At 39.7% G+C, this 25,976-nt stretch overlaps 1 protein-coding gene across 2 annotated transcripts in view; it reads left to right on the forward strand.

Annotated features, from left to right (window-relative positions):
• The first annotated feature begins 1,981 nt into the window (after positions 1 to 1,981).
• Positions 1,982 to 25,976, forward strand: part of gabra6b (gamma-aminobutyric acid type A receptor subunit alpha6b) — a 60,039-nt gene continuing 36,044 nt past the window's right edge. For both annotated transcript variants that reach the window (XM_079834032.1, XM_079834031.1), the window contains exons 1-8: positions 1,982 to 2,190; positions 2,295 to 2,413; positions 2,750 to 2,817; positions 3,368 to 3,588; positions 3,892 to 3,974; positions 4,060 to 4,203; positions 4,438 to 4,590; positions 22,041 to 22,288. In XM_079834032.1, coding sequence (XP_079690158.1) covers positions 2,156 to 2,190; positions 2,295 to 2,413; positions 2,750 to 2,817; positions 3,368 to 3,588; positions 3,892 to 3,974; positions 4,060 to 4,203; positions 4,438 to 4,590; positions 22,041 to 22,288 — 1,071 coding nt within the window. In that variant the 5' untranslated portion in view covers positions 1,982 to 2,155. The remainder of the gene's footprint in view (positions 2,191 to 2,294; positions 2,414 to 2,749; positions 2,818 to 3,367; positions 3,589 to 3,891; positions 3,975 to 4,059; positions 4,204 to 4,437; positions 4,591 to 22,040; positions 22,289 to 25,976) is intronic.

Raw genomic sequence — 25,976 nt, forward strand, 5'->3', positions numbered from 1 at the left:
CAGTAAATTGCTGAGCCATTTCAAGTTTTGCAGGTTATAATTATTATTGTTTCGTTTTCTGTCTGTGGTAACTATGAGTGAAATGTCACTTCATCATTGTGTATCAGACATTGCCACCTTGTGGAATAAATGTGAATTGCACTTATTTCATCATTATAGATGAATTTGTTATTGTGCATAAAAAAATTACGTACAATCTTACACACCTCGGGTCGTTGGCGACCCTATACAATTTTGACAAAAAAAAAACTAGTGGAAAAACAGGCATTCAATTATAATTGTATTATATTTGTATTGTTATATTATTATTTTATGATTTGATTGAGGAATACTAAGAAGGATGATGTCCAACTTAAAAAAATGAATGAGGAGGAGGGTAGTGAATGACGTCTCAGGTCGGTAAAGACCCGAGGTATGCATTTAAGGGTTAATAGTTGGTCCAATGTTCATGCAACTGCCTTGAGTGCCATGTTCATATTTCCCCCCCTCTATAAGTGCCAATGGCTGAACTGTTATTTACAAAGTGACATACTGACCAAACAGAGAACATTTGCTTAGGTTAGAGTGTTATTGTGACCAGAAGCACAGTATCCATGTCTGCTGGCACACCTTTACCCCCTGTTCATGCTCCAGTGACCCGCTCCGCTTGATTTTTGCCTACCAGTTCTTGCTGTGCTTCAGTAGTCAACAGGCCTGCCTCTATTGGTATTTCACATTCCAACAATCTCATTGTTCAACAGTCGTATCAAAAACATCCTCTGCCATCATTATATTTCCTGAAAGCTCCATTATTATCGTGTCTGGGTTTGGTATAGATCGAACTGACCATATTTCATGACAGTGAAATTATTGAGAGTGGACAGCAGCTGGAAGAAGTAACCTAATGGCAACTTCACATATCCAAGGTTTTTGATGAAACTGTGGCAGAATTTAAATGCTGCTGATCCCATATCACCATGTAATTGTCATTCACTGACAGTGCACACTGAATGGCCATAAAATTTCAAATGAATCCAATGGGGGATGATGGTTCGATGCATTAAAACCTTATGACTGTGTATTAGGATAATGGCTCAGTGTTGTTTCAATAAAAGTGGTATAGGTTATGCCAGCAGATTCAAACAGCATCATTTGAATAAGCTCCTGTGGAAAGAGCCATCATGGTGCAGATGTGATCCCATCAATTCTGAGTATGTGAAAAAGACTGTATCAGCATATAAAGAGCCATTTTATCACCATTCCATGACAGCGATGACTATAAACACTGAGCATGAAATTTTATTGCATCAGAGATTTTGAATTGAATAATTTCAAAACAAAAATAAATAAATGCATAGTTCATAAAAACATCCATATTTCAGCAAAAAGCAATAAAAACATCTTCCCCTCAGTATACATTCTCATCCTAACTGTAAGAAAGATAGCCTTGGAAACAATGGAACATTTTCACAACAACTTAAAAGCTATTTTTAATTTGTTTGTTTTTTACATAAGAGAACAACTCTAAAATTGAGTATTTATTATTGAAATTGTCAAAATAAAGAGTTAGTAGATATTAAGCAGACTAATACTCTAATGAGAGTTAGTTGATATGTAGTTATTTATAGTCAACACAATGTTCAAAAGGGACCATCAGAATAAAGTGTCACCAATTAATGTATATTTTCAGTAAGCAAACACAACATTAATAAGTAATTGGCAAATATTATATAATGCGTAAAAGATCAGAAGTGGCGTATTTAATTATAAATATGAAGATATTAAGTCAAGTTTCATAACATTTTAAGTATGTTATTTGGTATGTACATTAACTAATGATCAAAGTGTTTAAACAGAAATAGCACACATGTAAATTCAAACAGCAGAACATTTCAGCAGTCTTTCTCCTCTAATCTCTCATAATGCTTCATTCGATCTTTGTCAATGTCCTTTGGTTACATCTCTCTGCCTCTTTAAAAGCACTTTGGTTTTCCATCAGAGTGAGTCAGAAGAGGAACTCCACTAAGGAACTCCAGTAAGGCTTCACGCATAAAAGCTTTAGGATACGCGCACAAGCCTCGAAACCACACCAGCTCCCTTCGCACAGATAAATTATGGGATGTGCAACTAACACCAGTTGACAAGGGGACACTTGGATAGAGAGTGCGCGTAAAGAATGGCTTGGATACGCACATGTTTCTTCCTGTCTTGGTAAGTAGCAAAGTGGTTTTTATCTGACTTTGCACATGTGTGTATTTTTCTGCTTTGCTTATCCGTGTGTGAAAATGGAAATTAAGTTTTGAGTCTGTTTACAGTGTTGGACAGGTGTTGGCAAATCCACCGACTAAGACAAGGATTTATTTGGATAACATTACGCGCATTTTGGATAGATTGCTAGATGGATATGACAACAGACTCCGACCTGGTTTTGGAGGTAAGCAACTGCAGGAATTACTTCAAATATTAAAGTGATACTTAAGGTAGTTTAATAAATGCATTTTCTTTCATTTGTCCACTGTAAATTATTCTGGACTTTGCATGTCAGACTTCAAGTTCATCATCAGAAACTGTCTTACTGCTTTGTAAGGACATTATGCTTAAAATATTTGTAATGAGTGAACTAAGGAGCATCTTTCTTTCTTTCTTTCTTTCTTTCTTTCTTTCTTTCTTTCTTTCTTTCTTTCTTTCTTTCTTTCTTTCTTTCTTTCTTCATTTATTCCTTCCTTCCTTCCTTTCTTTTTATTACTTATTTGTATTTCAAAAAATGTAGGTCCTGTCACAGAGGTTAAAACTGACATTTTTGTCACCAGCTTTGGTCCTGTTTCTGATGTGGAAATGGTATGTGAGTAAAAACAATTACATATGATACATGCAATCACGCATTTAAACCTAAATCCACTGTAATTGCATGTTTTCTATGTCCACTGCCTCTAGTCATGTCAGCCTGGCTTCATTATTCTGACATTTGGGCAGGATGTCATTATGGCAGCTTAGGGATTTTAATCTGGCTGACAATCCCTGACAGTGAGGGTCCCGGCTCAGCTTTCTTTCCTCTGTTACACACTACACTATTTTTCTACAGTGTCCAAAGCCACCTCGCTTGCCATGTGATACACTGTGACAATCCGAAAGACAGTAAAGATAAATCTCTGCCAAGATTAGTAGGGGGAAAGATAAAAATACCATTCCTGATGGCGAATGTATACAAGCCTGAATTATATACATACCCGGTGACACTTTGCTGATGTGTTCACTCATACAAAAAGTATTGTGGGTTGCTGTTTATATAAATATTTTTTACTTTAGCTCTGCACATGACAGTTCAGTTGTGTTGATTTAAAACTGCAGTCATGGAAACTACATGTGAATATCTAATGCAATTTCTTAGGAATACACAATGGATGTGTTTTTTCGGCAAACATGGATTGATGACCGGCTGAAATTTGAGGGCCCCATTGAGATCCTGCGTCTCAACAACCTAATGGTCAGCAATATCTGGACACCGGACACTTTCTTCCGAAATGGCAAACGTTCTATTTCACACAACATGACCACTCCCAACAAGCTGTTCCGCATCATGCAGAACGGAACTATTCTGTACACCATGAGGTAACTTGCGTGCCAGAACATTTGCTCTCCAAGTCAAATATGGACTGCACATTTGCTCTTTAAAATTGCAGTAGAAACCAATCCAAAATATGATACACCATGTAGTTAATTGTTTAAAATAAAACTGTAACGCAAGGTATTCTTATTTGTTTATGCTGATAAAAGAAACAAATATAAATGTATACAATAATGTATACAAAGGATTTTCCTATATATACTCAGACTTTTGAACCCCTACTGTGAATAGAGTTTAAAAAGATCACGGTATTTCACAAATTAAAGATAACTCTTTTTTGTTTTCAGGTTAACCATCAATGCAGAGTGCCCCATGCGATTGATAAATTTTCCAATGGATGGACATTCATGCCCTTTGAAATTTGGCAGCTGTATGTATGTTAAAATGGCACATATTCCATTTGAATGGATTTACTGGTATAGACTGACTTTAGTTTTGATTTGTACATAATATAGATGCATACCCAATGAGTGAGATTGTTTACACATGGAAGAAAGGACCATTATTTTCAGTGGAAGTTCCTCAAGAGAGTTCCAGCCTACTACAGTATGATCTCATGGGACAGACAGTGTCTAGTGAGAGGTTGAAGTCAAACACAGGTATGATCTTTGGGACATATGATTTAGTGACAATTGACTGTTGTTTTCTAGTTTGCTGAGCACAGATTCCGAGAGCTTTCCTCTTGCCAACATATTTTTTTCAGTTGAACAACTAACTGTTCATTGTCATGACTTAAATAAAAATTAAATATATGTGTTGAAATATGTCTTTAGTGTATTTCGACTTGTTTAGGATTGCCTATGCCACTGATGTCCTATGTCCATCTGTTGCAGGTGAATACATAGTCATGACCGTGTACTTCCATCTGCAGAGGAAAATGGGTTTCTTCTTGATCCAGACATACATTCCTTGCATTATGACTGTGATCCTAGCGCAGGTCTCCTTCTGGATTGACAAAGAGTCAGTACCTGCCAGAACGGTGTTTGGTAAGCTGTTTTTTTGCTTCCTTTGTAATTGTTCGTCTGTTGGGCTCACTGTGCATGCACCAGTATTATAATACTAAAGGCTACAGTGTATTTTACGCATACAAAATTACTTTTGAAATAAGACATTGTATATATGACCTAGAGAGCTGCAGGATTTTAAGGCACAATATATCAAGATTCCTGGCATTAAGGTAGGCAGACACATTATGCCTTCTAAGATCATTGTGGTCTTATTTTGGCCAAATTCCAATGTATTCCTCAAACAGAATGCAATCCTAATGCACAGCAAAAAGCTCCAAACCGTTTACAACATTATATAATTAATAATACAAATTTATTTAATGCTGAAAAGTAGCAATTAAACAGTCTATATTTAGACTATTTTACCTTTTGTGCGGCATATTTATTCTATGTTCATTGTTAACTTGCTAATGGCAGACTCATTTGAAGATATAGCTGCAAGCAGCGATCAAGGGGCCAAATGCACTAATTGCAAAAATGACAAATTCAAGAAATTTTTAGATCATTTTAGGCAAAATGGTTAAATTAATTATAAATGCAATCACTTGTAATATGATTTCATTGCTTATAACTTTTGACCAATTGGTGGGACTATCCCCAAATTGAAGAGGTCTGGGGCCTCATTTATAAAACTTTGCGTAGGATTTGCGTCAGAAGTGGCGTACGGATAAAACATAGGACGTGCATACGCACAGAAATATTCGGATTTATAAAACCGTGCGCACGCACATCCTACGCAGTTTTCCCTTAATAAATCACAATCAATTCTAAATGTAGCGCAGCTTTTGCGGCTTCATGTCACGCCCATAGTTGCCCATAAATAGTCCGCGAAACGCCCACAAGTTAATATTCATCGATTGCGAAATCATGGCAAATACAGAGAGGAAATCAAAAAAACGTAACTTCACTCAATGCGAAGTAGAAATTATCGTTGGCGAGGTGGAAAAGAGGAGAAAAATATTTTTTGGAGGGCACAGTGTGGGCATTACTAATGCAAAAAAGGCACTTGAGTGGCAAAAGGTTGCAGACGCCGTAAATGCTGTAGCCTCACAACCTCGGACCGTGGCCGAAAAAAGAAGAAGAAATGGTCGGACATCAAAGTCGAGGCACAAAAGCATCTAGCGCTCCATCACCAGAGTGTGTCTGCCACGGGTGGGGGAAAGGGGACACCGGAGTTACACCGGCAATTATTGGGGAATCCCTATTAATCCCTATCCCTATTATCTACGTGGAAATGGGAAATAGTTCAGTGCAAATGTAATTTCTTGCAGCTTTCTGAATGGTTGAGACATACGTCAAATGTTATTTTATCGAAAATAAAACAAACTAAAGGCATTTTGCATGAATACCATGATCCGTAGCTGATGAAGAAATTTTTACTATGAAAACAACTTTCCCCAGTGGACAATTAATACATCTATCTATCTATCTAATTGCATCTATGTCTGCTCCGCCAGACGAACACATTAACGAGAATATCAGTTTTGTACATTATTTCGTTCTGTTTACCATATTATTTATGAGGATGAATTGCATAACCTGCCAATATTGTTGCAGAACATGTTTCACTTTTTTTTTTTTTTTGCATTTCTGTTGTAACTTTCGTTTGATTTTGTTTGTTTTACACTGCAGATCGATCAAACGGTTGTTCGTGTAGGCTGTTAATTGTAATACTGGCTTTGTGAAGTCTTCATGTTATTTATGAGAGGCAGTATTGCCATTTCTTTTACACAATGGTCAACAGTTTCACACACTTTCACGTGTTTCTTCCATCTGCCGACGGTGTCGCCATTTCTCATTTCACCCGTTTTTGTGCGTACGCCTGGGTCAGAGCTTGCGTGAAGGACCGCACATTTTCCAGTCAAGTTTGCTTTTTATAAATACCAATTATTGCGTAGAGAGTGGCGTACGCCTTCTTTTGTGCGTACGCAACGTTTATAAATGAGGCCCCTGGTCATTGTGGGGTGACAATGACATACACAAAATTTGGTGTCAATACAGCAAAGCCTTGCATAGATACAGCCTCAGATTCAGTTTGACATCATGCCATTATGCCATCAAATAAGTTGATACGTTAAACGATAACGGTTTTGTCTATCAATACGAAATCTATAACTTTTTGCTTCCATGGTCTGGAGATGATCCAAATTGAATTTGGTGAAAATCGGACCAATGGTCTAGGATGACTTTGAAAAAGTAGGTTTTCAAAGAAAGGCAAAACAGCCAACGTCCAAAATGGTCTGTATGGGAAAACTGAGTATCGTTTGACTAGGCATGCTGAAACCAAAAGAGTTAGCCAAATAGACATTTTTCATATCTCCTGACAACTAGGAGACACTGCGCTGAAACTATGCGTGTATCCTCGGGTTATGGTTGTCATTCAAGTTTGGTCTGAATATGCTAAAGTTTGTTGAGATACCACCCCATGTTCATATCTGTGTTATTCAAGATCGATTTGACTAATCAACTTTCATTATAGGAAATTATGTTGTATTGTGTAATTGTATTGCCTTGAGCCAAAGAATCGGATGGAAAAATAAATTTGTTTCTAGCCCTTATGGTTCAAAAGTTATTAGCATACATTTGAGTGCAGATTTGGACAGTTGGTGGCGCTAGAGGGATTGAGGTAGAGACTCCAAATTTGCAGTGGTTAATGTTTAGATTATCCTCTATCTGTGTGCCAAATTTACTCAAATTTGCCTACACGTCTATTGAGAAAGCAGAAGAAGGTGTTTGAATTGTAAGCGCACCAAATGTGAGACAAATGAGTCTACACTGAAAAGTTACAGACCAGTTTTAAAGTGAAGAGTTGTGAATTGCTAGACTAATCCTGAACGTTCTCATAAAAATCGGGCCAGCATAAATATTAATCAAAGTCTTTCTTCATGAACAAAAAGAAGCCAGATGAATTTGCTAAGCAGTCATTTATGACTTGATGAGATGATGCACAATTTCGGTTACTTTTTATGTAGATCTCCATTCTGCTTCATTATCTTAATGCACTCTTCTTGGCAGCTGTTGGCAATGGTCCTAAATCACTTAAAGTGCCTTGGCCCTTGTCTGTGGTGGTGTAATATAAAAGCAAACATTTTGAGATGCTCTTTCTTGCCTTCCTCTGTTTGCCATCTTTTCCATATATACAATAGAAACATGGGTACATGAGAGGATAACTCAAATGGAGATATCTTGCATTAAACGTTACTGCATGCTAAATAGTGCTACTTAATATGAGTAGTGTTAAATGTGTTAACTTTTACTTTGTCCTCAATGCTTTTTCAGCTGATTAATTTGTTATGCACGAATGAAGCACGTCTTTGTGGTCTCTCGCTTGTGTTTCAGTGGGGCTTTTAGAAAGAGTTCTTGGGCAATTAGGAGTGTATCAATCTAAAACCTACAACTGATGTTTTCTCTTTATGAAAAACACATCAGCATTTGAATTTTCAGTGCCGAAATGTGTCTTGATAGAGGCACTCTCATAGAAACCTATGAAAAGATTGAGATATTAAAGATGGTTTGTCTACCAGTCACTGAAGTTGCCAGGTGCATTTCAGCTGGTTGCCCGCAGACTTAAATGGGTTAATTGGGATTCGTTCATCTTTTGCTGATCAAGTCACAACTTTAGTATAAAAATGGCTTGCTCTGAGTGAGGTGTTATTTTCACTGTCAGGAGATTAATTTCTGCAAGCAAACACCGGCTTATGGAGAGGTGGGTAACCTACAGCTTGTTTCTCAGTTCTGTCACAGTTCTGAGGTGAGAGTGTTATGCTTGTGAAAATAGATGTGAAAGAAAAGTTAATACAGTGTAAAAAAGAAAAGGAGTGAGAGCTTCTGACAAATGACTTGCTTTAGAGAGTAGAGATGAATAGGTAGAGGCACTCACTGTCCATTTCTATTGTAGTTGCTGCTCTACATCACAATCTTTTACCGCTAAGAGCTGAAATAACCCAAAGCATTTGGTTCAGAGATGTAATTGACTGAGGTTAATTTGGACCAACTTTTGGCCCTTAAAAGCATGCTTTTGCCCCTAGGATTTGTGCTTGTGCCTTTGCTTTCTTTTTCTTACTTTTCTATTCAAGCTCAGGATCCATTAGATGTGTTCTTTTGTAAATAAGCTATGTCTAAATATTAAACTTTGAAACTGAAGTTGAGCATTCAATGATTTTTTTAAATAGATTGTGAAGACAAAAGCTTCAATTATTTTTATCCGTGGAAGATATCAATTTGGTTGGGTCATTAAGTTGTAAATGAGCTATGCAATATTTAATATGGTAGTTATTAGTGTCAGTTATGAGTTCAGAGTTAGTCAATTGACCTATTGAAGTGCATTGCTTTTAAACATTATGTTTAATAGTTTCCATGTCTCTTCTGTAAGGAATCACACTGGGCTGTCCTCATAGCAGATACTCTCTCTCTCTCGAATGTAGTATCTTCTTGGATGAGAAAACTTATCTGATTTCTACCCATTGACCTATGAGCTGCCCTATAGATCTCCCACAGCAGTCCAACAAAAACACAAGCTAGTCCTGATGTGGATAGGATGGCAGATTTTATCAGCAACACCTTCGCCCTTAACGTAGCAGGTTTTGAGAAGGTGGGGCATAGTGTGAAAGGAATTTTTCTGCCTAACATTTTTGTGAAAACAATGATATCATTCAAGGATGCATTAAATGGACCAAACGAAGCAAGATTTGGTAAAACTTTATATTAAGGGTCCAGAATAATGCATTAGTTAAGCATTAATTAATTATTAACTTGTTCACAATTAAGCATTAGTTAAGCATGAACACACTAGTAATTAATGGTTAACTTTATATATAAGGGTCCGGAATTATGCATTAGTTAAAAATTTAATAAATGCAAATAAATGCTGTTCATTAAACTTTCTATTCATCAAAGAATCCTGAAAAAAGTATCACCATTTCCATAAGCAGCACATTTTCTCCTTAATATGAGATGGGTGGGAAAATGGTTTGGCAACGGTTTTGCATTCACTCGCAAAGAACACATGTTTTGCGAGGGAATGCAAAGGTTTTGCGAGCGAAAGTTTCTCAGGGGAACGCAAACATTTTGTGAGTGAACGCAAAACCATTGACTAATTATTTTTCCTTTCATCTCATATTTTTTCCACCACCATGTCCCCTTAGGGGCTCCGTGGTTTTCAACATTGATAGACCTTTTGCACCAGAGAAACAAGCGCGTGAGTGTAACCCCTCCAGTTTGAACCACCCGCTCCAAGTGGGTCCGCTGGCATGAGAATCGGACAGTCTAACAAGGAGCCTAAAGGCTGCAACCTCTAGCGTCAGTCGCTAGAGCGTCTCTTGAGATCAGAGGAGTGAGGTTTACTTGCCCAGAGACTACTAGCTGGCCTCCGTTACACTCACCTCCCCAAACCTCACTCCCATCCGGGTCACGGCACCAATGTAACCCCTCCTGTAACCCAAGGAGGCTAAAGGCTGCAACCTCTAGCGTCAGTCATTTACGTCAGCGTCAGGTTTACTCATACAGCGACTACTAGCTGGCCTCCGTTACACAGGCTTCTTCTGAATTTTGTCTTTCAGCTTCCGTTTTTTGTGGTAGCTCTGTATATTTCTGTGGCAAGCCGTCTAAGAGTAATTAGCTGTTGAAATGGATTTACTTATTGTAGAGTTAATGAAAGTTAACATGGACATTGTAATGTTTGAAGTGGTTGTCAGTAAATCGGGAAGATTTTAAAACAAGTGGTTCCTTCATAAATCCTCAAGATCTTACCTTCATGCTTTGGAAATACAAACCGGAAGACAGAACACAACGAGTGCAGCGCTGAAAAGGGGAGGGGCTACATAAGGTCTATATTAAATATTAGCTGAGCACCAAATCAGCATATTAGAATGATTTCTGAAGGATCATGTGACACTGAAGACTGGAGTAATGCAGAAATAACACAGAAATAAATTACATTTTAAAATATATTCAGATAGATAACAGTCATTTTAATTTGTAATGATATTTCGCAATATTACTTTTTTTTCCTGTATTTTTGATTAAATAAATGCAGCCTAGATATATTAATATAATATTAGCTACTTATATGGCATTGTTTGGTTTTTAAAAAAAATATCACTATTAAAATTATATTGATACAAAAAGTGGATTTGTGCATCAATGTCAAATGTTTAGGGTACTTTTGTTTAATGTTTGTGTCAAAATACCCCTGACATATTTAGCTGGCCTGTGTCACATGACTGAGAAGCGAGAATGCACCCACGCACAGTCACACACACAATGCATGCTTCTGCATTAAACTGAGAGAGATGGAGAGAATGGCAGAAAAGAAATGTAGCTTGGTAGTGTGTACGTATATGTATGTATATATGTATATGTATGTTGCACTTCTGGAGACTCCAGGATTGCAGTTCTGGAAAATGGTGAAGAAAAAAATATGAGATGGGTGGAACAATTATTTGGCAACGCTTTTGCCAAGAACACAAGTTTTGCGAGGGAATGCAAGTGCAGAAGTGCAAGGGGTCAGGATCTTAGAGACTCAAGTTAGGTAAAGAATCATAAAAAATATCCCCCACTGAATAAGAATCACAAGCTGAAGTGTTGTAAAATACATGAAGAAGTGTTGTGAATACACAAGGCTGTTTTTTATAGGCTTCATAGAGAGATTGAGAGTGACTCTTGAAGGACCAGCATCCTCTTGTACCACTGTTTGAAAAATTCATCTTCTAGAATCTGGCGGTAAGTTTTGGGAGTTCATTTTTAGTCCATCTCCTATCCTGAAGTCCGTTTTGCAGAGATGGACTTGAAAATGAACTCCCAAAACTTACCACCAGATTCTGGAAGATGAATTCTTCAATGTAAATGTAATGGGATGTAATGTAAATGTGTGTCCCAGGCCTTAGGTGGTGAGCATATTATGGTAGAGATTTGGTCGAGTGGACACTACATATCTGTGATGAAATTGTTTTATAATGTAAAAAAATTAACAGCACTCTCTGAGTTATTGAAAGAAATCTGTAATCCAGCCAGATATGGGGATAACTGGTGCAGAGTTGTGCTGTTCATGCTCTGGTTTTTTTTATTTTTTGGGACTAGTCTTATTGCACAGGACTGTATGACAATAGGATTGACAGTACTACTATATTAATGTTATTTTTACTAATATACTATATTAGTACTTATACAATAATCTAACAACAACTAATGCTGCGTTCCAGGTAGGTTTTATTGCACTCATGGCTTTGTAGCGTTCCAGGCAAAGTCACGCCAAACTGACTGAGCGCAAGGAATTGTGGAAACTAGAGATGTAAACAAAGCATGCTGGACCGTACAGGGCTAATGCTCATTTACAATCTACAATTCATTTCTATCGCCAAAGGTTCTCACTCCTTGCTTATTTGAGGGAAACCGAAGAGAAAAAAACGGTGTATAAGGCTAGAAATGCTGTTATATCTTTTATTATTACACCATAAACATCGCATCCGTAGGGGCTGCCATTGTTGTTTTGCGGGCTATGTGATGTCAGAGCGCGTAACTGGGAGTACATCGATCTAGTACAAGTTCACGGGTGGGAAGTCACGGGTTTGACTGCCGTTCCAGTGCACTTTCACGGGAAGAAGGTTGGAAAAACATGGGTTATGGGTTGCCTGGAACGCGGCATAACAATGGATTGAAATGATGAACAGTTGTGTGAAATCAATGAAACAATGAGTAGCAATGACAACCAATGATAAATATACCGGAAACCATAACAACAGAAAGGATACAAACTAAAGGTCATTTGAAAACGAAAGTGAAAAAACCACAGAATAGAGTGAGGCAGTAATACTTTATTAACACTAAAACAACTTTTTTTAGTTAACTTTTTTTAGTTGATTCGAGTAAATTTTTTGACATTTGGGTATAAAGTGTTTTAATTCTACAGTATATGGTGTAAAAAAGTGCGGCCCTCTTAAGGTTGAACGGTGGCTACTGCAGTTGAATTTTCCTATTGGACGTTGTTTGCCATCAACAAGGAGAAAAAAACGCTCTCCAGCCAAAAACGAGCTCACCACGCCCTCAGAAATGTTTTCCCGCATTGATCACATGAGAACGGCTTCACTCCAGAATGAACTTTCACATTACATGAAGTAGAAACATTATTAATGAAACTTACTTGACACTTGCTAACAACATTGTAATGAAGAAAATAGGGTTAAATAATGCAGTTGTCAGTACACTTCAGGCTTTTCTTGCGATATTTTTGCCGCCCGTCATGCAGACAGATACTTTTCATACATGAGATGCGCTTTCAAACCCTGACATGCAAGTGGTTGCTGTGGTAACGAACAACTATACTGTAACATGCTGGCATATAAACTTTTATTTGAGGAAATCCGTTTATAATAGGCTATTAGGTTTGAACTTATTGGTCCTGCGCTGCTTATTGATTCAGTTAAATTGAATAAAAAGGTCTATAATGGCTAACGTTCCTTAAGTGAATCGCTCGAGTTTAATACAATAATCATAATGCAAGGCGAGTACATCACATGTATCTGATCTATTTTTAGTGGCATTCAGTAGAAGGATTTGACTGTTTCATGGATTAGGTCAATGGTCCCATTCTCTCTTGCACTGCTGCTTCGCTAGCATCGTCCGCATTGGGAGTTAAGACCGCAGTTTGAGCCAGCGGCTCGAATTGATAAGGCTCTGGCCCTGTGTCCACAGACAATTCATCCTCCTCCACTTCAGGTGAAGATGGGGGAGAAAAGTCCTCTACTTCGAATGACCGCTCTGATGCAAAGCTACTGGCATCACTCCAGTCACTCTCCATCTTTGCTGGTCTGACAGCTGTCAATCAATCCATCACTGCGGATCTCAGGTGCACGTCCCCTGCTCAGCTCCGCCCTCGGCTCGGCCCCTCTGGGTTCTGCCCACTTTTCCAGCATTTTTCAAATATTGCCAGTGGGTGGAGTTTTTTATTTTTTTGTAAGTATATTTAGATGAAAACATAAACAATATGCAAACTAAATAAATATTTATGTGGGGGAGAAAAAAAAGGAAAATATGTTAGGAAAAAATATCTAACAGGATAGAAGATTTATAGCTCCAAACATTAAGAAAAATGAAATGCATGAAATAAAGGCCATTCTTTGCTCATAAAACAAGAATCCCTTGCCTTTGGGTCACCATTCTATAAATATATTGTATTTAATGAAACAAGACTTTTCAAACGAATGCTCAGCTTTAGATGTAAAATAAAATATTGCAAAGCTTGTTAAATAGTGTTATCTGTCATCTTTTGGACAAATCACTTTGAATCGGAAAGGCTTTTCAGTTCTTACTGAACTAATGTCTATTTATCCTGGAGCTATTCCATGGGAGTTCATGCAGAGCTTTGAGTAAATGACCTATTCAACAGAGCCAACACGCACCAGCGGACCACGGGTCTCTGTGATCCATTATGAAATAACTGCAGACTTCTCCCCACCCCCTATTTTTCCTTTTATGTTGGTTAAGGGACAAGACCTAACCAGAGACATAGGAAAAACAAGGGCTATTTTTACACAGAGGGGTATAGATTAACAAGGAATATGTTCAAACAATCAGGAGATAATGAGTGAAAACAGGAACACAAGGAAAACTACAAAATAATAGTCCACAAAACAAGAGATGTAGGCTATGTCTAAATTAATTCAGATACATTTAAAAACGACTTTACATTTAAAAACGTTCTTCGTCCATACTAGCATTTTTAAGCATTTTCCAGGTTTCTCACCCACTCTGAAATGTCCAAAAAATGCTTAAATCATCTTACTGTGCATGCATACAATTTATAAAATATCACTAATGTGATACACAGAGACCAGACATAATAAAGTTCTCATTCCTCTTCTGGCGCAATCATTTTTATTAGAAAACTGCGTCCTCAATCGGCATTCCACGTATGGTATTACACATCATTATCCTCATGTTTTGATTAGGTCTAGGGCAGTCACCGATAACACATGCAATTAATTTAAAGTCCATAACGCGTTTAAATAATTTAACGCAATTAACTCAATTAAATTACAGAAGTACGAGAAGCTAACGTACTTTTCGTCACGCAGTTAGATGATGTTAGAAGTCGTGAGTTTATCACAATCACACTGAGCATCCACAGCACCTGTAACCCTGGTAAGAGATTTCCATTCTAATTCTTTAACCCGATTCTGCTTCTCTGTTTGTGATCAGACCATTTAAAGCCGTTAAACTCTGGAAAAGTGTTCAGTGATCCTGCAATTGAAATCATTCAAACAGTCCAAAACAGCGCTAATGCAAAGAAGGCCAGGCTGATCACATCAGACATTTCAGAGAGAATAGAGACGTTTTTAGTTAATTCTTCATTCCAGTGTGTGTTTTGCTTTAACCCAAAAATGACCCGAAGCATTTTATAATAAAAAAAAAAAATCGTAGCTTCATCGGAATGGTCCGAAACTTGGTGACTTTATTGGTACTTGGTATATGAACACCCCAAAAAATTGGGTCGTAAAAAAAATTGTCACACTCAGGACCTTCGGGTCAAAAAAGACCCCAATAGGAAATGAATGGAAAATTGGCAAAAATATGAAAATACTGAGTTTTTTTGTGCTTACAATCTATAAATCAGCCAGGATGCAGAAAAAAAGGACTCCACAGTGAAGGGGTGAATCTCCAAAACATCAAGAGTGCAAAACAGACAAAAAAACTCAGACACACAAAAACACAATTAGCTTTTGGAATGGCAAGTGTTCATTTGTGTGTGCGTGTGTTTTTGTGTGTATGAGTGTGTGTGTGTGTGTGTGTTTGTCTGTTTTGCACTCTTGATGTTTTAGAGATTCACCCCTTCACTGATGAGTCCTTTTTTTATGCATCCTGGCTGATTTGTAGATTGTATGCACAACAGACCAATTTCTCATTCATTTCCTATGGGGGTCATTTTTGATTTTTTCAGATGAAGCTACGATTTTTTTTTTTTTAAATTATAAAACGCTTCGGGTCATTTTGGACCCAAAGAACCCCAGAGGGTTACAAAAAAAAACAGCTCTGATATATTCTGTGATTGTTTCTGAAGAGAGCAATTTTGGTGACGTACAGGAGTCGTACTGTAAGCGCGTGAGAGTCTGATGCACAAACAAACTGTATATGTGCGTGCTCTAGTTCACTGATCTTGCGCTGTATTCATGTACAGACACATTTCAGTAGATTCACGTTGTTTCCACACACACTCAGGAAGGATAATGTTTGCTTTGTCATGTGTACGTTGTTGTGTTTAGTAATCGTAGGTTTCGGCAGTCAAAGCGGTTGATTTAAGAGATTTTTGGCATCTCCGCATCACGTGGTCCTGTTCGGTATCGCAGCTTGACTTGTTAACCCTAACTGTTGTTGCTCTGTACACATACTATACACTGTGAATTCTGTAATATTATGTTTCCATATAATTAATATAATATAATTATATGGACTCTTTATATTAGGTTATTTGGTGTCCTTTTGGAGTCTCCAATGATCCTTGAAGCTGGCAGAAAATACAATTTTCTGATTGTTTATTTTGCTGGATATAGCAAATGATGACAAAATGAATGTGTTTAATGAGATAAATTGTATGTGCTTAATTTCATGTTAAGTGTGCGATTAATCACAAAAAAGTAAAAATTAATCATCCAAAAGTTTTAATTGTTTTGAAAGCCCTAGTTTTGACGCAGGACACCAAGTCATCTTTACAGGAATATAATATGAAGATTGTGCAAAGTAACATTTATCTTTGTCAGCAACCCTGCAAGTAAAATCTAGCGGTACAATATGCGTCACATAATCGTATCATTCATTTCAAATGCCTCTGTTTTCACAGTCCACACTGCAACTTGAAAAATGTTTTCAAATGTATTCACTTTGGAGAGCATCTTCAAAAAGCTCATACATTCAAAATACCTCCATTTTCACAGTCCACTCTACAACTAAAAAATTGAGTTTTCAAATGTATTCACTTTGGAGAGCATCTTCAAAAAGCTCCTTTTTTGCAGGACAATGACGCTGTCTCAGGGTGGACGGATTATTGTAGACGTAGCTAAAGACTCAGAGACACTCAGGCGTTTGTTAAATCACAGGAACAAGCATGAAACCACTTTTGTGCTGCAGATTTCCTATTCATTTCTGGTTAAAATGGTTAAAATCCACTAAATGGATCCATGCTTTACACTGATATGTACATCGCTTCAACAACATTGTGGTCCGTCATAAAACTGTGATGTTTGCAACAGTATTATAAAAAGACTGTTGTAACTACACTGTAAAAAAAAAAGGTTGCTGTCTTAAATTTTTAAGTACAATTAACTTGCATGTTTAAGTCAATTCAACTTAAAATGAGTTGAATCTTGTATAACATCATAGGCGTCGATTTCGGGGGGGACGGGGGGGACGCGTACCCACCAGATTTCGTCATGAGTCCTTTTGTACCCACCACTTTTTTTTTTTTTTTTTTTAAACCTCGAGTTCAATTTTGCGGTGAAGCATTGCTGACACACACATATTATTTTTTCCACTCAATTGTGTCGTAATAACGATATCTTATGTCGTTTTAACTACATCTTTTCTCATAATAACGAGATCTTATGTCGTTTTAACGACATCTTTTGTTGTAAAAACGTTTGAAAAGCAGAAGCAAGCTCCGTAAAATAGGCTCTTCCGCTGCCTGTATCAGTGGCAGTGCCCATAACACGAAATTGTTGTGATGGATTGATGTAGCCTACAGTTCTTAACAGCCATGGGTAGCAGGTGCCATGGACCGCTCATGATTTAGCGTAATGACGGACCCCGGTGCAGCCATAAATATCATAATTATCTATAGGCTAGGCCTACTGTAATTGAGACATTCAAGAAATGTATTAAAAAGAAAGACGCTTTCAGCCTTACTCAAAGTAGAGCCCTACATTTCTGCCCGAGCCCGACGGGCCCCGACTTTTTTACGCCCTAGGGCCGGGCTTCGGGCCAATTTTCCAGTCATAGCCTACCTCAGACGTGGGCCGGGCTTCGGGCTTTTTTAGGCCATAGGACGGCGCTATGCAACACGCATCACCGCAAATGAGTAAAGCAAGCCAACACGCAAACTGCCACAAGTGAAACTGAAAATAAGCTAAGTTTTAGATGCTCAAAACAAAAACACAATCATCTTCATTAAAATTAATGAGACTAAATGCTCTTACCAGTGTTTAGGTCGCTCGTTCTCATAATGCGGTCTTTGATGTTGAAAAGAGCTGATGAATAAAATACTCATATCGGTTGATTTCGTTGACATGAACTCCGTTAAATGTGCATATAGCACGGGAATTGAAGATCGGATATATATTCATTTCACGGAGAGGTGTAGCCTAAGGTAAGACAACCAGCATGTTTTTTATTTTTAATTATTTGTTTAGATTGTGTAGCCCGTTTTGTTTGCGCGCGCCGTTGCGATCTGCCTGCCTCATCTTGTCAAAAATGCCTTTTTACTGTGATGGTGGTGATAATAGGCTAAACGTTTAAACGATGCTTTAAGTGTTTTTTATAATAAGCAAGACAAGTCAAGTGTTGATTTCAGAGGCTAAAGTGTTGGGTTAACTCACTGTCGGCCGCTGGCCGCTTGGTCGTCACTTTAAAAAGCAAAAACTTTAGTTTAACAAACATTAAATGCTTTAAACATTTTTCTAAATTAACTTAATAAAGAAACAAAACGAAATATATCTACTTTGACATTAAAAACAAACAACAAACTATTTTAATGGCTGTAACTAATGTGTAATAGGGAGGATAAAAAAAACACGGGCTACAGTGGGACTCTGATAATGAAGTGGTAAAAAAAAATTGCAAAAATGAAAAATATTAAAGAATTCGCGGGGCGCTTTCGTCGGCATGAGTAAGATAGGCTGTAAGACCCGCAATATGTCTCTCATCTGACATTTTTATTTATTTACATTAGTAAGCTGCAGGACATAGTCTTTCAAAACATGACCTGCGTGAAAGAGAAAAAAAAATGTACCCAGCACTTCTGAAAATGCACTTCTGAATGCGTCTCTGTCCCCAGCACATTTCAAACCAAACTGACGCCCATGTATAACATATAAAAAAAGTTGCTTAAAATAATGTAAAAATGTATGTTGATATAACTTATTGATCACACAATTTTTACAGTGTACAAGATAAGGTTCTATATAGAACCTTAAAGGGTTCAGTCAGGTGCTTCATATATAGAGCCTTTTAGGGGTTGCCATAATGTGATCATTTTACTAATTTATCTTTAATTAAATAATTAATTAACAGTTGTCACAGGGTGTTTTGGTGTTGGTTCGTGTTCATGTTCATGTTCCATGTTTTCAGTTTATCATGTTCACTGTTATGTTTCTGAGTGTCAGGTTCACTGTCTTGTTTCCTGGTCTTGTCATGTGACTCCCATGCCCTCATGTGATCTTGTGTCTTTTGTCCTTGGTTCATTCAGATGGGATGGGATGGGGTTGGGTTACATGTTCAAGCGTGTCTAAATAGCGTAAATAAAATAAATGTAAATAAAATTATGCTGGCTAAAAAAATGTAGAATCACACTTCAACATGTAATAATGGCAAAATCATAACCCAATATAATTCCATCATGACGATAACATTCCCATGCCCAACTGTGTATGAAGGATTCTCATTGAAATCAATGGAGCACCTGCGCTTCGAAAAATGACACCATGAGGTACCTTTAGCGTCTTCAAGCGGAAGGTATTTGACCATGCTTCAGATTTTGATGCCTTGGGAGTGAGAACGGGTTGTTTATGACTGGAAAAAAATAACCCTTTAAACATAGAAGTATTATGCAATAGTTTAAAGCAGCACTAGGTAGGTTTTGCTCTCGGGGTCCCCCTACAGTTGAGAAACAGTATTGTCCTCTACTACTGTCGTAAACTGTCATTCTACATCAGCGGATCATCGCACGTGCATTTGTTGACATGACAACCATGATAGCCCTGAACACTGCGGGAGTTCACATTCAGGTGTTCTGCTTGCGTTGCGTGTGAAATGTCTTCATCCCAGGTACAGTGGCATATGTTTCAATCATTTCATGGGTTTAATTTTTTTCAAACGCCAAATGATCGCGATGCTCACGTTTACAAGCCAGCGTCATTATAGTAGCCTAGTCTATTGGTTCCCGCTTTACAGAATCTATATGATACTTCAATTCAATGTTTGAGTGGTAGATAATAACCATATATCATCAATATTATAATATCAAGCTACCATAGATTAATCTGCAAATTTGAAAAATCGATTTGCATTATAGCTTGAGGAAAGACAAATAAACCAATATCACAGAGATGTTAGGTATCCTAAAATATGATTTTGTACTCTTACGTATTTACTTGCAAGAATGTAGCCCCTCCTCCTTCAGCTCACGCCAACGAGCAAACGCTGGCCAATGTTGATCCTCGTCCTGCCTTTAATCCCATCACTTTCTCGTTTCCTCTTTTTGCTTTCCTCCGACAAAACCTTTGCTTTCTTATTTTTCTGTGCTGCTTCGGCCATGACTATAACATTCGGCAAACAAATTATAGTTTTTCTCGCACGTCCGAATTTAAGGAAGTGGGGGTGGTGGTGGAAGTGACGTATATGCCGTAAAGCAGTCGAATTTTGTAGTTCTTTTTTTTCTCGGGTTACTACCCGAAACCCGAAGTTTAAAAGTACGATTAAAAACGATACAGACCCCGTCAGGCTATGGCAGACGTGTCATTCAACCTATTGTAAGTCGATGTATCATCACAAGAGGTTTGAAAATATATTATAAAGGTTGAAAAGTTACCTAGTACTGCTTTAAGACAATTCTCTTTATAGTACCTTTTTGGAATAAACTCTTCTTTAATTTGAATCAAGAACTCTAGGGAAATATATAGAACTACAATTAACCTTTTTTTCTAATATCATTGACTGATATCATGATAACCCTGTCTGTTGTGTTCTGGTTTTACAAATTGTAAAAAAAGTATTTTTACACCCTTTACATTTTTATTTCAATGTTGTAATTAGCAATTCATTACATTTTTTTTTCAATTTGAAGCAGATTTGTTACGTGACAGCATTAATTAAAGTTTCTTAAGGGTCAAGATCAAGTTATCTGCATCTCCTGGCTGCATCAAGACACCATAATATCTGTCACCACTGAAATTAATGCATGGCTCAGAGTAACTGTACATGTAACTGTAGCATGTGCATAAGACTGCAATAACATTATAAAGTAATTATTCCATCACAAATAAATCTCTTAATCAGACCCTCCAGAAAAACGAAATTATGCGATCGCATGATTTAATGCATAATCGGCCAAAGTCCGCATATTTATGCGGGGGCCGCATTTTTTCAAATAATCCGCACTTTCGCCGCATAAATTGCCTATTTCCGCATGCAAAATATGCGGGGCTAGCATGATTTCATAATCCCCGCATTTTCGTTGCAAAAAGGTAATATATATTAGCAGAAAGTTGAAAAATGTTTGTTTACTTCATACAAGAGCCGCCATTTCCCCCTATTGCCATGGGAACGTTTTGAAGTGACGTAATTACCCGTAGATTACCCGTAATTATTGTAGAACCACTGTAGTGAGATGGACTTTGTAACGACGTTTTTAGTACTTTTTATGGGTCTTGAGAGCGTACAGTGCATTGTGCCAATGGAGGCCTTTCAGAGCCATCAGATTTCAACTAAAATATCTTCATTTGTGTTCTGAAGATGAACGTAGGTCTTACGGGGGTCCAACGACATGAGGGGAAGTCATTAATGACAGAATTTTCATTTTAGGGTGAACTAACCCTTTAAGAGATTGCACTTTGCGCATTGGAAGCACTCAAATGTCTGTTTTGTAAAGCTACCTCTGTAAAACAGGAAGTTGTTTATTCATTTTTTCAGAAGTTGTAGCATATTCCTTTTGTAAAGCTACAGAACTTGTTTGACTCAATGTTTTGTAAATTTGAGCCATGTGTTTATTAAAGGATTAGTTCACTTTTAAATTATAGAAAACGAAGAACCAAACAATCCAAGATCATACCAAATCGTAAACAATCAAATCCAGCTGACTGAGTTAGCGACGTACAAAGAACGGACCCCAGATGACTAATTGGCCCTCCTGAAAATAAATAAATAAAGAAAAATGTCCTTATGCTTTTCAACATATCATATACCCAGATGAAATGTGTTGATCAAATATTATTTTCAAATGCTCAGAGAAAATGTACATTTTCCCAAATAAGAATTTTCACAGCTCTGATTGGGTGTCAGTTGCAGTCGAGTAATAATTTTCACTTGTTTGAATGAGCTATCCATTAAATCACTGTTCACTGTATTACTGTTTAGGTTGAACCAAAACTTCATCTGAAAATTGAAAACAAAGCAGAGATCTTTATTAAGCTAACTGTTTTCTTTTTGTGATTTTCATCTATTCTCGACAGGAATCACCACAGTGCTAACCATGACCACGCTGAGCATTAGCGCACGTCATTCGTTACCGAAGGTCTCCTATGCCACCGCCATGGACTGGTTCATCGCTGTCTGCTTCGCATTTGTCTTTTCTGCCCTTATCGAGTTCGCTGCTGTCAACTATTTCTCCACCTTGCAAGCCAATAAGGAACTTCGGCGGGCCAATGTGGCCTGTGCTGCCGCCACAGCAGCGGCCAAGAGTGAAGGAGAAGTCGTTTCGGTAATTATTATTTACATCTTTGTTTCTCCGTTCATTCCAGCCTCTCTTCTCTCTGTCTTGCATGGCTCGCTCACGTTGTAGCTGATAACAAGCACACTAGACAAAAGGAGACAGCCAGTGGCCTCCCTAGCCATTTTGCTGCTGCAGATTATATAATCAGTTCAATGTAGCAAAACATCCAAGCGAAAGCATACCAGGCTCAAAGCGAGGGATCTATCCTCTGTGTCTTGATTGCTGTAGGGGTAGACACAATGCCTAAGTACTCTTGGCCCGAGTGAGTAAATTAACGTGTAAAGTCACAGTCAGACTTCCATTGCATGACATTGATGTCACAGGCATAATCAGTTTTGTTTGGTACAAATTCCGAAGGATTGCTTAAGTTTGCTTGACCTTGATCAGCTCAACACCAGATTCTCTTGGCTTCTATGCCGTGTAAAAGCTCTAGAGAATATTTAACCATAATATAGTTTGCTCATAAAATGAGTGTCCCATACAAGCGTCTTACTTCTATACCAGTGCTAGGTGTACTATTGCAAGATATTGCCTTTTCCAACAGGTTTCTTCAATACTCCCCTGTCTGCCATTAATAGCACAACCTGTAGACTTACCATTGGTTGAGCTAATCTTGCCATGTTGTCCTGGTTTTTGATGCTCAAATGTTTTGATAGTCACAGTGTTCATATGTTTAGGCTGTGGAACAACCTATAAATAGCATCTTATATTAAATTGGCTTAGAAAATTTAGAAATATATTCTGCTAAGTTTCTCATTTATTCTGTATCACTTTACATGAAAGGGAATTTTTCTTTTAATTCTCCTTTTGTGGTCTATAAAAGGCATTAGAACAACACCGGGGTGAGTAATTTATGATAATTTATAATTTTAGGGTGAACTATCCTTTAACCCTCATCCTTCTAGCCTAGAAATCTATATGCACCCTAGCGGCAGAAAATGTGTAGTAGAAAGAGTGTAGTCTAGCAACTCTCGGTAGACCTGAGAGCTGGAAAAACCAAACTCTGGTCAGGCCAATCACAGCGTGTGTATAGTTGGTGGGCGGGCTTAACATTATGACGGCAGAGTTGCGGAGGTTCTGCGTGCTACTCGTAAACAAAGAAGCTGGCGAACAGCGGTCTTTTGAATCGGCTTTGGCCGTGAATCTGGAAAACGTCTCCGGTTACGTATGTAACCTAGGTTCCCTGAGAACAGGGAACGAGACGCTGCGTCAGCTTGACGCTACGGGGAACGCCTCCAGCGTGACAGGTGTCTGAACTACTATCGAATCACGGCAATCCTATTGACCGGCGACAGCCTATGATGTCATCAAGGTGCGACCAGGAAGTATATAAGGGCGCCTCACAAACATGACACCGCTTCTTCGTCTGAAGGGACTGTTTGGCAGGCAGGCCCTGAGGCATGGCAAAGCGACGCAGCGTCTCGTTCCCTGTTCTCAGGGAACCTAGGTTACATACGTAACCGGAGACGTTCCCTTTCGAAAGGGAACTCGCGCTGCGTCAGCTTGACGCTACGGGGAACGAAATACCAACGCCGCCATGCCGAGGGGAGTGCATGCCCACTGGCAGTGACAACTGTCAGGACAAGCAAATTCAAATGAAATGCCTTAACCACTCCCCCTCTGGTCACACAAGGCTGTCAGTGACAGCATTCCCTACGGTCATAGCCCGAGCTATAAGCCTCGTCAGGAACCTTAGTGCGGCTGCACGAGGTCCTATTCAGGCCGCTCAAAGGCCTGGATCCAACCCATTCAAAGGAAGGGGGCTCCTTTAAGGGAATGTGGCTAGGGGGCCCTAGGGCGCCCCAGCCAGCCACTAACGCCGCCAAGGCGGCCTAGCTTGGTGCCTTTTTCAAGGGGCACTTCGGCCGGGCCATCCTTGTCTGTTCGAGAACAGAGCCTCTGGATACTCGCCTCCTGAAGAGGCATCCAGTCCAAGGGACTGCAGAATGGCAGTGTCCTCCTCGAGCCGGATCTCAGAGACGGGCATCCTGGTGAGCAGTACTCAGCATAGCGCTTTCTACCCTTGCCAGCGAGGGGAGTCAATCTGCTCGATCCTAGGATCTACTGAGCTATTATCAAGTAGAAACACTCAGGAGGCCAGACTGGCCTAAAAGCTGATCCAACTTGGGAGGCCTCGCGAGGGGCCTACGACCATCTGATCAGGCCCAGGCAGCTTCGGGCTCACAGACGACCCTCGGAGAGAGGGGAGCTTAGGAAGGGGCTGCCCGGTAGGTAAGCCAGGTTGTAGGCTAGATTCCCTCCCATGGGAACCAAGTAGCAGAAGCGACCTCAGTCGCGCCAGGGTAAGACCATCCTCAGATGCTGCCAAATAAGGGGCAGATACCACTAGCTGTCAGCATATGCCAGTAAACAGTTCTTGAACTGAGAACCCAACCCCTCAGGGAGGCCTAGTGAGGCCTATTGCGTGATAGCAGTACATGCCAAATGCTCGAGGAACCGACTCAGGAACTCGGCCAAAGGGAGGCCAGATAAGGCCCATCCCCATAATAGCAGTCGAAGCCAACTGTCGATGCAGCTGGAAACAGGAGCTCATCCCCTCAGGGAGGCCTGGAGAGGCCCGCTACCTAATAGCAGGCTATGCTAGCCGCCCGAGCATTCTGACTCGGGAATTCCCCCTCAGGGAGGCCCAGTGCGGCCTATCGCCTGGTAGCGAGCTCACCGGGAGGCAGAGTAAGGCCTACCATCTGCCAGCAGTCCATGTTAGTCCACATGACTGAAACCTTGGGGTGTGCCATCAGGGGAGGCCCGGCTTGAAGCCTACTCCCCACGGCAAACCTTCAGGGGGGCCTGGTGAGGCCCGCTACCTGGAAACCCCACATGCCTGCTGCCAGAGGCATCCTGGTCCCGGGGCTCACCCCTAGGGACGGTTAGGAACTCACATCCAGGGGAGGCCTGGTGAGGCCTACTACCTGGCAATCCCACATGCCTGCTGCAAAAGGCATCCTGGTCCCGGGGCTCACCCCTAGGGACGGTCAGGAACTCACATCCAGGGGAGGCCTGTTGAGGCCTACTACCTGGTAATCCCACATGTCTGCTGCCAGAGGCATCCTGGTCCCGGGGCTCACCCCTAGGGACAGTCAGGAACTCACATCCAGGGGAGGCCTGGTGAGGCCTACTACCCGGTGGCGAGCCACAGGGAGGCCTGGAAGGGGCCTGCTGCCTGCTCGCAATCCACGCTGACCATCACGGTCGACTGGCGACTGGCGTCTGTGGAGCCCATCTTCAGGGAGGCCTGTCGGGGCCTACTACCTTACAGCAGACCTGCGGGGACGGCTTCCTGTTGTGGCAGGCATGAAAAACTGGCTGCTATAACTCCTGGACTGACAGCGGCTTCTCTGCTGGCTGACAAGATAACAAAGAAAGGTTATTAGTTGGAAATTCTGCTACTTGAGGCCGACATCGTTGGGGAGTAAACACATAGCAATCAAAAGGGGCCGACTTTGCAAAAGGCCTACTTTCCAAGGCTGACTACCTATCTAGGTTGCAGCTATTAATCGCTAACCTCCCCAACGTCGGGACTCACTCGCAAGGAGGCCTACTGAGGCCTACCACCTGACCCGGAGTCTACTGCCCAGACTGCCCGAGTTGGCTGCTCACAGCCAACTGGCTTCCCCAAGGTCTCAACCTGGGGCTAATCCATCCCAGCGGCCTACTT

This window comes from Gobio gobio, assembly GCF_949357685.1.
Source record: "Gobio gobio genome assembly, chromosome: 14".
In the NCBI taxonomy this organism is placed as follows: domain Eukaryota; kingdom Metazoa; phylum Chordata; class Actinopteri; order Cypriniformes; family Gobionidae; genus Gobio; species Gobio gobio.